The 16,312-nt window shown below is 51.7% G+C and overlaps 4 protein-coding genes across 4 annotated transcripts; all 4 read right to left on the reverse strand.

Annotated features, from left to right (window-relative positions):
* Positions 1-987: 987 nt before the first annotated feature.
* Positions 988-1,341, reverse strand: BCR38DRAFT_318794 (uncharacterized protein; the record flags this gene model as incomplete). The annotated part of the gene is made up of 1 exon (XM_040854747.1): positions 988-1,341. A coding segment is annotated over one exon (354 nt), but the record flags the coding sequence as incomplete, so codon positions are not given.
* Positions 1,342-3,325: 1,984 nt separating this feature from the next.
* On the reverse strand, positions 3,326-5,118 carry BCR38DRAFT_439806 (Alpha/beta hydrolase family-domain-containing protein). Its single transcript, XM_040860660.1, has one exon. The coding sequence runs from the start codon at positions 4,955-4,957 to the stop codon at positions 3,416-3,418; it is 1,542 nt and encodes a 513-aa protein (XP_040713376.1). The 5' UTR covers positions 4,958-5,118; the 3' UTR covers positions 3,326-3,415.
* A 1,025-nt stretch (positions 5,119-6,143) lies between these two features.
* BCR38DRAFT_347380 (HECT-domain-containing protein) lies at positions 6,144-11,356 on the reverse strand (the record flags this gene model as incomplete). Its single annotated transcript, XM_040856341.1, has 3 exons — positions 6,144-6,340; positions 6,390-6,539; positions 6,595-11,356. The coding sequence occupies 3 exons, from the start codon at positions 11,354-11,356 to the stop codon at positions 6,144-6,146; spliced, it is 5,109 nt and encodes a 1,702-aa protein (XP_040713377.1).
* Positions 11,357-13,903: 2,547 nt separating this feature from the next.
* Positions 13,904-15,308, reverse strand: BCR38DRAFT_347239 (2-oxoisovalerate dehydrogenase alpha subunit precursor; the record flags this gene model as incomplete). Its single annotated transcript, XM_040856325.1, has 2 exons — positions 13,904-14,677; positions 14,733-15,308. 2 exons carry the CDS (start codon positions 15,306-15,308, stop codon positions 13,904-13,906), a joined length of 1,350 nt encoding a protein of 449 aa, XP_040713378.1.
* Positions 15,309-16,312: the final 1,004 nt, after the last annotated feature.

Raw genomic sequence — 16,312 nt, forward strand, 5'->3', positions numbered from 1 at the left:
ACTCCACGGTCTCCCTGAGTTAGCACAGTGGCACTGTAAACGCTGTAGGATCATGACGAGTGAACTTGCAGTGATACAGTCTGTTCAATACCGCCCGTTCCATACCGCTCATTCGTCAATTACGTGTCAAAGTGCTTGGCCTATTCTTTACCGGCCTATACAGAATAAAAACATCCTCCAATGCCATCGCATGGATGTGCAACGTATCCTTACCCTTACCAATTGACTCAGAATACCTTCTCCAATGCCCAATCCAGCTTGTCCGGTAACCAACACAAAATCCTCTCCAATGCCTCATCCAGCTTCTCCAGTGGATGGCAACAAATACTCCCCTATATCTGTGCTAATCCTTTATGAAACTCAGTCCGATAGCTCATCCGCCGAATCCCACACAATCGGTGGTGGCTCACGAATACTATCATCCAACAAGCTATCCGGCAGCAACTGGCTCTTGGTCGGCAACTGCGACGATCTGAGCGAATACCGGTTTGCAGACGGACTACTGCCATCAGGTTGCTGTTGCATGTGGGCAGCTTGACTTGATGACATTTCAGGCAACTGTACTGATGACCTCTCGGGCGAGAGCGCAGGCGCAGGACTTGACGAAGACATTTGGCTGACGGTTGAGGCCTGCGAGGGCCGGACAAAGGCAGGATTCCTCCGACTCGACGACGGGCCCGGCAGCATGTGAGCTGAAGCGCCAGACTGCGACTTCGGCAACGCTGGTTTTTTGAACATGCGACGGTTTGCGGGACTAGCGTGCTTCGCTGTCGATTTCGGCCGTGGCTGACTCGCTGGAATGACTTCCTCGTCGACTTCGGAGGAAGGGCCTAGCTGAGTAGAGTGTGTGATATCGCTCCGGATCTGCCTTTCGATTTCCTGGGACTCAGTGACATTGGGGCTGCTTCCCACAAGGCCGTGACTTTCTTCGTCCCGGAAGACGGCACACCTCAGATTGGCCGTCAGCTCGCCGACAACGGCTGGCGGCATATAAGCATATTTCTGGGGTGCGGTTGGCCAGCCGTGCTTCCTCATCCGTTCAAGCGGAACCGGGTTGTTCAGCTCGTACATCTGCTGGACCTCGTAGGCGTACTTGGCACTCTTCTTGCGGCCTTGGTTGAAATCTGCATTGCCGATCCCCTTGTCGTCGATCTCGCCCTCTGTCTTCGCAGGCCCAAAGATACACATGTATTTCAAGATGCTGTCTGGTTTTGTCATGTAAATCCATACTCGATGCACCGATTCCGGTATGCGCCAGGCTCGGAACTCGTAGGTCTTGGTGCGGTTGACCATGTTGGCCACATGATTTCCATAAATCGAGATGATGATGTCGGAACGAATATTGATTGGCCCGGTTGCGTTGATGACTTCCAACGGCACACGTTGGCTTTCGAGTTGGCTATAAACTTGGGTTTGATATTGTGTTTCTGTCGCGGTCGCGTGCTCAGCTTGCTGAGACGGGAGCTGGGGGGTAGATTCGGGAGTTTGCTCCAATACTGCATCTGAAATATGCTCTACGTTGATCGCCTTCTCAGTCACAGTCTCTGCCTCTTCAACTACTTCATCCGGAAGGTTCGTCTGGCCATCCGCTCCCGGATGCGAAATATCATTTGCGCCGAGTTTGCGGCTGGACGGGACATTAGATGAGATCAAGATGGCCTGCGTCTCGTCTCCAACAGCATAATGAGCTTCGGCGGCATCATCTTCCGCTACAATTACCCTATCTGTCTCGTCTCCAAGAACGGCGCTTTGCTCGGCTTCTGTTGTGCATGCGTCTGGGTTTTCGTCTGCTGCCTCTGAACCGTGACCCAGTACCACACTTTGCTCGGCTTGCATCTGTTGTTCCTCTTCCTGGTCAGTTTCGTCCTCCGTCGCATCAAGGTCCTCGCCGAGATCATCGTCGGAGTCAGGTACCTCCCTAAGAGGCCGCCTCGTGGGATCCCTTGCGATACGTGCCTTCGGAGATTTCGGCTTCGTCCTGCCTGGCGTGATGTTTTCCTTGTCCTCTAGTAACTCGAAACTGATCTTCTTGGTTGTGCTGACCTGGACTCTCGACTTCGGGGTTGGGGTTTGGGGCGAGCTGTGCGTTGTGCTATAGGAATCTTGGATGACAAAGTTTCTAGGCGTCTTCAGTACAGTCTTCAGCGTTGGGGAAGGTGCCGATATATTCGTGGACTTTGCTCCCAACGGTGAGAACAGCACCTGCTTTTGAGGGCTATATTTCAGTAACATGGGTGTTTCAGGCGATTCTGACGACGGAATCTCCGTCCTAATCCGCCGGTTCTTGGGCGTCTCAGTCTTGGGCGTCTCGGACTTGGGCGGTCGTGAGTGGCTGAGGCTTGCTGGCTGCTGCTTTCTCGAGGCACCAGGCGCAACCCCACCAAAAACCTTAGCCGACTTCACCTTTGTAGGGGTTTCTTTAATGAGACCGAGATCCTCTTCCTCGTCCGAATCACTGATCGTCCAGACTTCGGACTTGTCCTCGGTGAGTGAGAGAAGCTGGGTCAAAGTTCGTTGCGATGAGCCGGGAGTGTCGCCCAGCGTCTTTCGTCGCTTCTGTCCCCTGGGCTTCTCTGATTCATCTTCGCCGTCACCAGTCGTCTTTCGCCTCTTGCCTCGACTGGGTTTCCTCGATGACTTCTTGGGCTTGGGTTCTTCCTCTAGTGCCTCCACTAGGACTTCATCCTGTACTTCTTCCCCATCTTCTTCCCCATCTTCTTCCCCATCTTCTTCCTCCAGCATATCCATGACTCCGGGTGCTGAAGGTGCAACAAAATCCATCTGCGTCAAAGTACCCTGCTTCATGCGCTTGGAAGCCATGTTAGACCGTCCATACGTTCTTAGGTGTTGGTGACGTTGTGGGAATAGGCGCTGTTTGGGAGCCGGTGCTGTGGACCTGTAAACTTTGGCATCCGAGGCCTGGCTGCCTGCACGAGTTTGGACAGGCATTTTCTTTTAGAATTCGCTGTCCTAACTTCTTGCCGTCTTTGATGTTCACGGGTTGAGGGAGGGAGTGGTCGGTGGTGGGTCCAACGCGTCAAGCGCGTCTGCACACGCCACTTAAGCTCACTCCTTTACAAGCATACCCCACTTCGGTCAATAGTTATATCAGCATTGCAAGCCGGACGCGACTACCTACTGTGATAACTGTATATACCCTCTCCTGGGGAAAATTCTAGGTTCGCAGCCTGCGTAATTCAATCAAATGAGTCGATTGCAAATCGGGTATATCTCTTCCTGTACTCGAGATTTGCCAAATGGCAAAGTAAGGCGTGAGTATTCGTCAAGCATATGATTCTTTCTATATTCATATATACGCATATATCGTATCTCATCCCTTTACAACACAGCACAACATCTGCTTAGCGAACCAAAGCATGCTTCGCTTAAGTAGTCTAGAAAATGCATAACAACATCATAGCTTTGACTGCCCAACCGCCGGTTTCTTGGCGGCTCTGGGACCTAGTCCCCCAACCTTGTCTAAAAATTCCTCACTCATGGTTGTCTTCTCAATTAAAGGTAATTTGGTCCACTCATCATACTCCCTCTGTTCCTTCCTAAACCGTTGCATCTCCTTGTCAATCCATTCCGCGGCATGTTCCGCACAGAGTTCAGGAATCTCCATGGGAAACAGGTGTCCCCTGCCCTCCATGACGACGTGTCCCACGCGGCCCGTCTTGATGCCTCCACTGCCATTGGGGCCGGTGCCACACGCCTCTAACTTCATCCTGCGGGCCTCGGGCGTACTGAGATCGCTTGTTCCGCCAAAGACCCAAAAGACAGAGGGCCTGACCTCGGCCAGTCGACGGAGCACCGTTGATCCTTCTGAGCGATAGAAGGGAAAGGGGTTTCTAGGATTGGGCTGGTCGTGGTAATTAGGGTCGAAGTCCGGCGCTCTGAGCTGGTCTACCGTCCCATCTTCCTTCAAGTATGGCCACAGTGGCCGGAAGAAGGTGAAGAGTTCTTGATGTCGAGTCGTGGCAAGCGTAAGGCTGCCTTTCTCATTAGGAAACACGACCGTCGGTGTTGTCCGCAACCCGTGAGTAATCCACGCTTCGAGCACTCGAGGATCCCATGTCTGGTAGAAGGGAGAGCGCTTGAACGCCTCCGCGGCCGCCTCCCTCGAGGGCCATAAATCACGTCGAAAAGCCGAACCCCGAGCCGGACTAATGCCAGGGCCGACATTGTCGAAGCTGAACTTGGTTATGGTGGGATCGAAGAGGACGAGGGTGCTTAGCAGCCGTGGATGAAACAGGGTCAAGTGGGTGAGAATGTTAGCCCCGAACGAGTGTCCGACCCCAATAATGGGTCGGGGCATTTCTCCCCTGAAGACATTCGTCATGTGCAATATGTCGCGCGCATGGTCGTGCCAGCTCGGATCATTGCCCATCGTCTTCTCGTTCAGAATGCCGCTGTGACCCTGATTCGATACATCAGCGATCCATATTCCACGGATGCGAAAGCTGTGCTTCTTGGCAGCAGTGTGCAATTCCGCCCAAAGCGGCTCGTACAGTTCCTTGGGGAACCCGTTGGCATGGGCCCCAATAATGGTCACGTCGCCAGGCTGTGGGTTGGCATTATCTATCGGGATGTACTGCTTGACTGAGATGTACAGTATGTCCTCCTGTGAGTTGGCCGTTGCCTGAGCATACTCCCTGACATGCTGACTGGGAATTACATGCTCTCTTATCTGGAAAGGGAACACCATTGCCCGAGCGTAATAATAGTGGCAGCAGTCGAGTACCGCACTTGAAATTTCCGCTATAAGAAACGCGGTTCTCCTCGAGAACGTAGAACAGATCGAGTGGTTGGTGGATAAAATCTGTGCCAAAGAGGTGTAAAGGTGGTTGTTGACCCGATTCTGCCTCAATCGTGTAAATTTGATTATCAAGTAAAAGTAAAGGTCTGGGTGTAATTTGAAATCTGTTTGTCTGCACCTCCCAAGCCCTTCGGACATTCACTGTCAGCCGGTACGTCAGTGGGGCAATAGCCTCGGCAACTGGCAAGAGCAATCCGGGGTAGTTGGAACGAGCTCTGATTGGTCAGTATTACCCAGCTGGCCCACCATGATCCCGTTACTTATTGGTCATAACGGCAGCCGACATCAACGCTTGGCGTGCCTCAGGTTGCGGGTTTCACAGCCGGATGCAAAATCATAATGCGGATCCGCAATGCTTCGTGAATCCTTTGGCGGCCTCAGCATGGCTTCGATACTGACTTTAAGGCGTATCATGATTCCAGAAGCTTTTCGTATGCGCCTTATGATTTTGTCAAACCAGGTGGGCACCCTGAGGTGATGAGCTACTGCCTGCTCTGATCCATGCGTGTGTGTCACTGCAACGAGTTGATGGACTTGTCGACATCAAGCTTACACCACGAACCCTCAAGTAGACAACTTTGGTTAATTCAAATCTGCTTCAAGTTAGTTTTGGGGTCGATGAGCAAAACCAATGATCAATACTAGTGGTCTCGTGGTCTCGACATCACGACAGTACAGGAACGACCACCCAGTAAAAAGTACTTCGACAAATTGACCAATCTATCTACCTGAGCTTCGGAACCCATCCGTTCGTTTTCATAAGTGGGAATAAAACAAAGCAAAGTGCCAGGCCAGAAATCGACCTTCCAGTCTGCGATGCCCATCCGTCGGGCATCATGGCTTCATTCCGAACATCCCGACGCCAAGACAAACCTCTCCATGCAACAAACATGCTTTCCCAGCCCTCAAGTACCCCAGCTTGCGTCTTATCGTGACCATTTCGTCGTCGTCGTTGTCAAAACATTTGATGAGAGTCCTGCTCATCGTCCTAGGCCCGAAAGCAAGGGGGGCTTGGTTGGCGGTGAGTCGTAGATTTGGTGTGTCGTATGCGGTTGGAATGGCAAAATAAGAACGCTGCAAAGCATTGTAGATTAATGCTCATGTTGCAGGGGTGGTAACCGTCACATTGTTAACGCCATGACAGCTGACGTAAGGAGAAACGGACTGCTGGGATATATCCTTGATTGCTCCTATTTCGTATGGGGAGCCGCTGGATAAATATCAAATGTCGTAGTTGGTTATAGAGACCCAAACAGGCCACTGCTTTCTTCTGCAGTTTGTCTCCACGTACCCGACAACCTCAACCAATTTTCTCCAGATGCAACTAGGACAGGTGGAAGGCACCTTGGCCTTCTTTAATGGCAGTGAATAGTTGTCGTCTCATGCTGTCAATGGTCGTGTAGTCAGGCAGCTTGAGGTAGTTGACGCAAGTCATGACGCTAGGGAGATAGTCGTCAGATGTGTAAGGAGGCTCACTGGGCTTGCAGACCACAGTGAACATCGGGGTTAGGCTCTTGAAACCTGGAGAATATTAGTAGGTACTCTATTATTAGCAACCAAAGTAACATACCTCCGATAGGCAGCTTGGGGCTGCCTGTGGTGAACTGCAGGAAGTCTCGGCGTTGGGCTGCCGTGAGCTCGCTCATTGTCTGCAGTAGATTCTTGACACTCTTGCTATCCATGTTAAATCCATGATCGGCCTTGATTGAGTCCATCAGAGCTAGAGCAGTAGATTAGCGAAGGTATATTTTCAACCATGGGCACAGTCAACTTACTTTCCAAGGACCAGTCCTCGTCAACACGACCAAATAGGGCGACTAGCTCATCAGGCGTAAAGGCGCTGAGCGCTGAGTACGGGAAGACTTGGGAGAAGCCGGCACGAAAAGCATCCACCTGACGCTTGACACCGCTGCCCAATGTCATGTCGACCACCTTGTCGAGATACATGTCAACATTGTAGATTGTCACTGGACTGTGCGAACCATTGGGGATCAACTCAATATCGGGGAATCCAGGAAGCGTGAAATCCAGGGCAAGGTCTTCTATCTTTATGTTATCAATAACAATTTGTTCAGTGTCGGCAACCTTCTGTGCAGCATCTCGGTTTGGGTCCTCGTCAATCTCCTTCTTGGCTGAAGCAAACTTCTTGATGTGCTTTAAGGAGTTCGCCAGGCCAGCATCAACAATCTTGACCGCGCCGAGAGAGGGCTTAACTCCAGTGGTGCCATCTCCAATTCGGAAGAAAATGGGGTTGAAGTTCAAATCGATGATGCGAGAGTCAATCATGGATCGAGCAACAAACTTTCCAAGCATCTTGAAAAGTTGTAAGATGCGCTCGCTATTGACATCGTCTTTGGCCATTGGTCTAGGGAAGAGTCCGTGGGGACCTGAAATGAACACCTCCGAGTCATTCGAGTCCATCTCACGCCACAACTTCAGCTTCTTCTTTGAGAATTCCTTTGATACGGTCGAGTAAAACTCAAGGGTAGGTCCGAGACCAGTGCCCACCTCTTCAAAGTACTCAACCTCGAGAATGCTCTGTGATGCGCCATAGAGCTCCATGACCTTCACAGCAGATTCGAGAATCTTGGTTCGAGAGATGCGGACCTTCTGGCGTTGAAGACGGCCGAGGAAAGGTCGTTCGTCCCTACGATCCCGCCGGCTTGTCTCCTCCTGCTGGGCATTTTGCCACCGGCTCATAGACCGGGCATAGCCGAATGACGTGGACTGAAGAAACAAGTGGCGCGTCTCGAAGGGGAAGAGGAACGGATAAAGTCTGGCAAGGTCTTCACTCCAACCTGGCAGACAATTGCTCGCCACGATCAATGGTTCCTCAAGCTGGCGGTTCAGCTTCGCAGTCAACTTCGTGTTGACAAACTGAGACAGCGGCTCAACATTGAGTCTGAGAGCTGTTTTATCCTCGATCAAAATGTCATCGATGTTAGCATTAAGGTCGTGCAGCATTTTAAGAAGCCGCAGGATAGAAGCCGTGGTCGGATTATTGGCGAGAGACGCAGGCGTCCCATTGATATCGGTAGACTCGTCTGTACTGGTAGCGAACCCAATAGGCTCGGCTGGAGGTGGTCCCGGCACACGGCGGAACTTGATAGCATGCACGGCAGACCAGACGCTTCGGCTGAAGTGCTCGTCTGCTGGCGGAGAAGTGCGATGAACAGCCCGGTAGATGGTAGTTTCATTAGGGATGACTCGGGTGTCTAGGCTGAACTCAATATGCCAGTCTTGCGGTACGGCCTGGATAGCAGCAGCGTACGAGAGCGGCCGGGAAGGCGCCATGGCCGGCGTGGGTGTGCTCTGCTGCGATAATCCAGAGGGAGGGTGCGCCACGGAACGATTGGGAACATTACCAAGCCCCGACTGTGACGGGGTAGGTATTCGTGTTCCATCTTCTTTCCTAGCCGTGATCTTCCCACCGGCGGCAACTTCGAGATTGACTGCAGATGGGTCCGGAACTGGGGCGTCTTCCATATCTTCATCAAGATCCCCAACGATGGCATCCAAAGCACTGCTGTCAGGGACCTCATCCTCATCGTCGTCAGACAGTTGCTTCTCATCTGCACACTCTAGCGCATTTTGCAAGTCATCTTCTTCTTCCGGTGGTGGTGGCGGGGGTGGTGCTTGAGACTCGCTCGGAGGTGCCGGGTTACGACGAGTCGATCTGCGGAGACTCACCTTCTCCCGCGCTGATCCCGCAGGTGGATTGGGAGTTGCGGGAGCGTCAGTTTGGCCCGAGGACTTGGGCCTAGGCTTTTTGGCAGGCCGTGAGCTCGAGGACTGGGCAGGAACAGGCGGCGGCGGAGCTGGTGTAGAAGAGTAACCCAATCGTTCAGCAAGACGTTCCGGGGGAAGTCCCGCCGAACCAGCCATGGCAGCTAGCGCTCTAGAGAGTCCGTCACGGGGTCGTGGCCCGCGAGGTCGCTCATGAAGACTGATCCTGGGGCGCAGGTAATCATCGAGAGCCTTGAATGTTGCTATAGCGTGAATCGAGACCATAATATTGCGGTACGAACGTGGAATGTCCGAATCATCGTCAGCCACTAGCTTGAGACGGATTTGTTTCGCCAGCATAGATGCGGCGCTGCTGCGATTCCCGTCGAAAGTGTTCTGATGCACCGTCAACACCTCGAAGTGCTCCGATCGACTGAGGAGATCCTGCATCTTGTGGACCATGACACTGAAAGGCGTCGCAGGTGAATCAGCCGAGGTGGTCTTCGGCCTGGACTTCACAGATCGGCCCATAAAGACCTCCAGGAACGCGGATCTAGCGGCATTCGCGAGAGCTTCGTCAGGGTTACTGAAGACTTCTTCGAGAACGCGAACTAATCCTGATGCGAGGAGTTCTGCGCTTGTAACGCTCTCCAAAACATCGGCGTCGAAGTAAGCTGAGAGCCTCTCGAAAAGTGCAGTACCTTGCTCTGGAGCAAGGTTCTTGGCAGTTCGCTGAAGATAGAACGATTCTATGTCTGATGCGAGGGATTGAAGATCGGTCAAGATTTTTAAAGCTTTTTTCTTCATACTCTTTCCTTGCTTTTCTGTCTCGTGTGCCTCGAGGAATTTCTTTGCAACCTCGGCGATCCTCGACTTAATGGAGGGAATGTCAGCGAGGAACGTTCGTGGTGGGCCGTCGAGAGACATGGTCGAGCCGTCAGAGCTGACGGGCGACCCTGACATGTCGTCGTCATGGTGATCATTCTCATGGTCCTCATCGTCGTTGTCTTCTTCATCTTCATCATCCTCTTCCTCCTCCTCTGAGTCATTGTGGATGGAGACTCTGTCACTTCCGCCACCGTCTGCAGAACCCATGCTCGGTTCCGTGTTGGACTCCATAGGCGTGGTCTCAGCTCCTTTCGGCTCAGCAGTTTCCTGATCCTCAGCCAATTTCGCAATCTCAGATATCACACCCTCACGGTAAATCTGATACCGATAGATGTCATCTAAGCGAGTGAGGAGAAGTTCGGTTGTCTGGATGGCTGACATCACTAGAGACGGGTGATCTTGCTGGGACAGAATAGCAGCCAAGAACGAGGCGTAGGGGACAGACTTGAGCGCATCGACAAGAATATCTTTGTCGAGGTTGGAGAGCATCTTCAACTGGGCGGTAAGAACCTTTTGGCGCACACTGAGGTTCACAGTGCTGGAGAAGGCATCGGTTAGGGTAGGGAAGAGGATGAGGGCGAAGCGTCGGACCTGATCCTTGCACTCGTCGAGAAATTCCAGTCGTTTCTCATTAGAGGACTTCTTCCGCGGACCGCCCACGGAGGAGGGAGTGATAGGCTCTGACACGTCGAGACCAGTTGGGATCTGTGGGGTTGAAAGGTCAATCCACTTAAGACCCGGGAGCAATTCGCAGACGACGTTAAGAGTCTCGATAATTTGGTCCCGAGGACGATGGATAAGAGCTTGCATTATCACGACACTGTCGAGCTTCGAGGCCACGTCCTCCGTCTCATCCGGCGGAGAGACTCCTGTGAGAATTTGGTATAGTGTCTCGACCACATTCAACTTGAACAGCTCGGCAGACAGTCGCGGGCTGGCACGTGCTGTGATGGCCAGAACACGTAAGAATTGGGTGTGAATGTTGGCGCGAATGAGGTTTGTGGTGCCAGGAACTAGGAGACGCAGAATAGCCTTGAGGAGATCCACACTGACAAGTTCCTCCAACTTGCTAGACTGGTACTTGAAGCTCTCAATGATGCGCGTGACGCATAGAGAAGCCTGCTCCACGACTCTCTGATCGTTGCTACCCAGAACATTGAGTAGAATGGGCATGACGTCTTTGATCACAGGGAACGAATCCTCAGGGATGTTCCGGCAGCAATTGGCAGCTGTCGTTACAGCCGTCCGTTGTGTGCTCGTAGCAAAGAAATCTAAGTAGGATAGACAGGCTGTGAGGCCACCCTCACGGACAATGCTGGTCGGGTAATCGACCGATATCTTCTCCAGAGTACTTAGGGACTGCTCGGCGAGATCGATGAATTGGATTTCAAGTAGCTTCTGGCAGAGAACAGGCACTGCGCCACCGTAAACAACGTTGGCCGCACTAGCTGGTAGAGCCTCCATGAGGTTTGCAAGGCATCTGCAGGCGATAAGCATCATGTCTGGGTTCTCTTCTCCTGTAATCTCGTTCGGCTGCATTAACACAACGAGCTCCTTGACGAAGGAGTCCGGGGAGAAGTGCCCAGCCAGGTTGTCCTCATTGGATACCAGGAGAATCTCGGACAGCTCCTGCAGAGCGATCATCTGCATCGAGGGGTCCTCTTTCATCCTTAGATTGTTCAGGAGCTCTCTTAATCTCGAAGGCATTCCCGACATCATGCCCGTCAAGGCTCGCAGGGTACTCGAAAGACCTGAACCTGGAGGACCCCCGAATCCACCAAACGGATCATCATCGTCGTAGTGGCGATGCGGTTCATCGTCGTCGTCGTCGTCGTCGTCACTATCATCATCGGGATCGTGCGCGGGTGGAGGCGGTGGCGGAGGAGGGTCAGCTTCTTTTTCGTGCTCTTCCGTACCAGCCATAGTAGTGTCCTCGTCTGGCTGCGGAGGCGCCCGACCGCTCGACGTCCTCTTTGATCGACGAGTCGAGCTCGAGGCGCTTGCTGTAGATTCTGTACCCGCATTAGTACAAAGCGTGGCCATAAAGATCATTGGTGATTGCTCACCTTGAGTCGGTTGCCCACCTCTCTTGTTGCGACTGGATTTTCTGCTAGAAGAAGCTGAGGTAGATGTGGAGGGGGCGTTTTCCTGCATGGCTGGCGGTAGAGCAGGCCTGAAGGAAAGTATGCGTTAGCCTTGTGGTATTCAGAGAGATCAGGCATCCGGAGAACACTTACTCGTCAGGGCTCGACATGATCCTTGCTTTACCTCTTCTGCGACGAGTTTGGACACTGGGAGGGTTTGACGGCTCAGGATCTTCAGCTGGCTCTTGGACCTTCTGCCTCTTAGACCGGCGCGCGGATGAGGATGACGGCTGATTATTCGTTGGAGGCTGCGGGGAGCTGGGCTCGCGATTGGCAGCTTTTCTTTTCCGCGTCGAAGCGGGGGCAGGTCGAGAGGCTGTCGTATTCGGTATTTGACTGTTCGCGGTCGAAACTACAGGTGAGGGGCCTGAAGAAGCTACACCAGAAGATTGACCTCCGGGTGAAGCTGCTTGGCTCGCAGCGTTCCGGGCAGACGAACGGGTGATTCTGGAAGACATGAGTATTCAGTGGCTGGCGGTCGCAGAAACAAACGAGGTTCGTGGGGATGCCAAGGTTCAGTATACACCTCGAAGGGATAAGAGGGGTGCAAGGAGGTAAATCGGTGGGTCAAAGGCGTGAAGACCTCAGGCTGTCTGGCCTTGACTTCCTAGAGTCTTGTTGGTGCCTCTAAACGAGGCAGTCAACGAACGCCGCTAGAGACCACAAGTCTTTGCCTGATGCTGGGCTGTGCGGGTGCTCCTCGTAACAAAAAAACACCAGGATCATTGAAGGGTCAAGTGAATTTAGAAAAGATGGGAGAAATGGGGTAGATGACGAAGAGGCTCTGACTGGAGCTCTGGTCCACAGATTGCCGTGATTTTTTGCCCCTCCCTCCCAAACGAGGAGACGGGGCGAATACAGGTTAAGGTGCTGGTAGGGAAAGGCGAATGGCTCGGAAGATGGGGAGAGCAACACAAAAGTGGTAGGGTGATGTTCAGGGAGATGTAGGTGTTGGGTGTTGGTGTTGGAGCGAAGACACAAAATTTTGGGAATCAGGTAGTGCTTGGGGGTAACCAAACAGTTAGTTATCGTGCGTACCTAGGCGATAAAGACGTAGAAGACGAGGCAGGAACGACGGATCCAAGATTTGAAGTTTGAAGGGTCTTAGGCAGGTGCGAAGAGGACGCCGCCGAGGGAAGTCGCGATGGAGAATCCTTATCGACTACCGAATCGGGGTTTGTTGAGGTTCTGGATGCCATTTACTCCATGAGGCTCGGGCTGGGACGGGGTTCGACGAGTTCGATGCGGGTGCGTGTGCTGGTGGTGAAGGTGTTACGGGCGCAGTTCGGTGCCCTGTTTCCCACTGGACAGACACTTGAAGTTCCGTGGGATAATTGGACGAAAGGTCAGGAATCGAAGGAGATTACCGGATTTGACGGCCGCATTCAAGTCATCAAAAACACGAGAACGAACGATGCAGGAACGCAAATTAGTTGTTGGCAGCCTTTCGCAGTCACAGAAACGCAAAAAAAAGGTGAGCGGTTCGGAAAAAGAGGTCTAAACTGAGTTCTTCGGAGTCGTAGTTTGACACTGCGTCAATCATCAGCCAGCCCGTGTCCAGTCTGGGCTGAGCCGGCAACGGCAAGGAGGGGGGTCTCACTAAAAGCAAACTGGGTCTGGCTGTGAGTTGTACATGGACCAGGCTAGGACGGACGGCATCGTGCTGTTATCAGCCAATTGTTATCAACCAATCTTTAAGCGGACCGTCGTCAAAGTCAAAGTCTACATATTTGATGCTAGTTCTCACTCAAGCCACTGCTCAGATGCCTTTTACGTTTCATCTATATAGATACTTAAGTCTTCGAATGAAGTACTACTACGAAATATACACAGAGTTGTCTAAGTTGTAACCAGTTGAACCTTTCTGTATTTCTCTCACTCAAATACTTTTACTGCTCGGACGCTTTCGTCAACTGTTGCAGTAGTTGCACGGAGCAACACATTAGATGTCTAGAACCATCCGCATTTGCTGGTGCCGTGCCACAATCCGCCACTGAACGTAAACCTATCAATCACAACTTATTCCGTGACACTTTCGCTCCGGGTTGAGCTTCAACTTTGAAGACTCTAAAGACTATTGTTTGGGACATTAAGACGGTTATTCCGACAGACGTGTCGTTTCTACAGCCAAGTAGTCTATCACCAGTTATGTTTCCTGCTTAAACTCCGATCACGTTACAAGGCCATACTGCTTCTATTAGTTTGGTACAGATATTTACAAAGTTTTTGCCTTATGAGTTTCTTTGATGCAAAGTTTTAGTTGTCAATTCTGGATGGTGGTGCTCTGTCTGTAAACAAGCCATGGAAGGAGTCCCTCAGATGTCTCCTACGAGTCTAAGCTACTCTTGCCACCCTCAAACGAACCCAGGTCATATTCATTTGGGTACTTGTCCAGATGTTGACTCAGCTCTCTCATCTGACTTATCAGATCCGGAGTCAGCTCCTCATAAACGTCTTCAAACATTGCCCTAATGGGCGGTTTCTTCTCTCTCTCGGCCTCAGAAAATGCCTTCAGGACGTCTTTCCTAATGCGCTCGCGCGACTCTTTCTCCTTGGTCTCGTCCCAGATCCCTTTAGCTTCCATGTACTTTCGCAGTCGGGCCAGAGGATTATCTCTACGTTTCCAATCCTCGACTTCAACTCTTGCCCGATATGCGAATGAGTCGTCTGACGTGCTGTGGTGACTTACACGATAACTCATCGCTTCAATGAGAATTGGTTTCCCGCCGTCCTGGAGGGCCATTTCCCGCGCTCTTTTGGTAACTTCCCTCACTGCCCATATGTCATTACCATCGACCCTGATGGTGTCAATACCATATCCTATGCCTCGGCTCGCAATTCCGTCGCCTCGGTATTGTTCCAGGGTTGGTGTCGAGATGGCATAGCCATTGTTTCGACAGATGAAGATGACGGGGCATGAGCGCGTAGCCGCCATATTCAAGGCCGCATGGAAATCTCCCTCGCTTGCTGCTCCCTCGCCGAAGTAAACTGCTGCAACTCGAGGTGGTAAAGACGGGTCATTGACGCGTTGCATCTTCAATGCATATGCTGCGCCGGCGGCTTGCGGAATTTGGGTGGCCAAAGGCGACGATATCGTGTGCTGGCTACATGTTAGAACCTAGCCTCTCCATTCTCCTATCTTAAAAGAGACCTACGATGTTGAGCTCTCTACTGCCATAGTGAACGGGCATGTTCCTTCCTCGCCCGGGATCCTTCTTATTTGCGAACAGTTGGTTCATGAAGTCGCCTAGAGCAAAGCCGCGCTCCACAAACACCCCTTGTTCACGGTACTGGCAGAATACCACATCTTCTTTAGCCAACACCGATGCTGACCCCACACTCAGCGCCTCCTCGCCGGCTGATACCATATAAAAGCTCAGGCGACCCTGGCGCTGCGAGTCAAACATGATGACATCCATTATGGAGACTATCAACATATTTTTGTACAATCTGACCACCTCTTCATCGCTAAGGTCCTGCTCGAATGATTGATCGACGATCTTCCCATCTTGGTCCACTACTCGGTAGGTTGGTAGCGCGGGGTTCTCGGCCGATAGGGCAAACTTCATGTCACTCGTAAAGGCACTCTTTACGGCGCCAGGAAATGACACATGACTCGAGCCTTGTCGTTGCGCGAAGCTGCTGGAGTACCGAACGGGCAGTTGGTGCGGTACAGCTCTCAATGGCCCTCGAGCTTGGTTGCCGGCAACTCTCCGCAGAGGTGCTTTCATAAGTATTCGAGTCTTCATGTCGGTGGTAGAACCTCGCCGGCTTTAATTAAAAGCTCAATTGGGTACATTGATGGATTGTCGCAGAAGAGACCGCAGAATGTAAGTCAGCAATCTGACATTGCGAAGGTTAGGAAGCGACGACTTGTTCGGTTCAACTGACGTCGTGAGCCGGCGGAAAGCGCCCGTGGGTAGCCGCTTCGTTTATCGATATAGAGTGGTATCCTTGAGCTTCTTTGGTTGGACAGCTAACAGCAGTAAGTACCTCACTGCTTGTAGTGGCAGTTCACAAGTACTTCAGTAGACATTGAACAATTAAGCAAGTATATGCAATGGACTGACCTATCAAACACTGAAGTTGATGTACAGATACTGGGGTGGTGTCTACTGTGATTGTTCCGCTTTGCTGACCAAAGTAAGTGTCAGTGATATTCGACAAAATCTTTGCTTCCGACAAAACAAATCTTCAAATAACTGAAGTTACTTATAGATGTGGTATCTTCAGTATGGACTCAAAAGCAAACTCACTTTCATCTTCGACTTGAGTCACGGGGCCATTCCCCGACACGTCGATGAAAATAGGAGCCTACCAGGGGCAGGAACATCGTCTTCAATGGGTGGAATCCCTTGGCATGTGGTACGCGTACCCCTTACTCGTGGTTATGACTTATTGTATCTATATTTTGTAGGATACATGTGACCATCTCATGACAGAGATGTAACTCAGACATAAGCCATGTCGAGGTAACTTAGGTTCCCCCGCGAATATCACATAAACCAGGGCGCACAGCTTAATTCAACACATCTTGAAACCTTCAAGAAATAATGGCTCAACAACGATTATGGATCCTCCTGTAGTCCTGTAGAATTCTCAGGGGTGAAGTGCCATTTGGAGGCTCCTGGGCAGCTTGGCAAGAAAACAATATACGGTAGCAACCTCAAGTAACCCAGTGTCTCATTATCTGAACACGGCATGGTATACTGTCGTTGTAAGTTTACTGCTAAAA

The sequence above is a fragment of the Pseudomassariella vexata genome, assembly GCF_002105095.1.
Source record: "Pseudomassariella vexata strain CBS 129021 chromosome Unknown BCR38scaffold_10, whole genome shotgun sequence".
Classification (NCBI taxonomy): domain Eukaryota; kingdom Fungi; phylum Ascomycota; class Sordariomycetes; order Amphisphaeriales; family Pseudomassariaceae; genus Pseudomassariella; species Pseudomassariella vexata.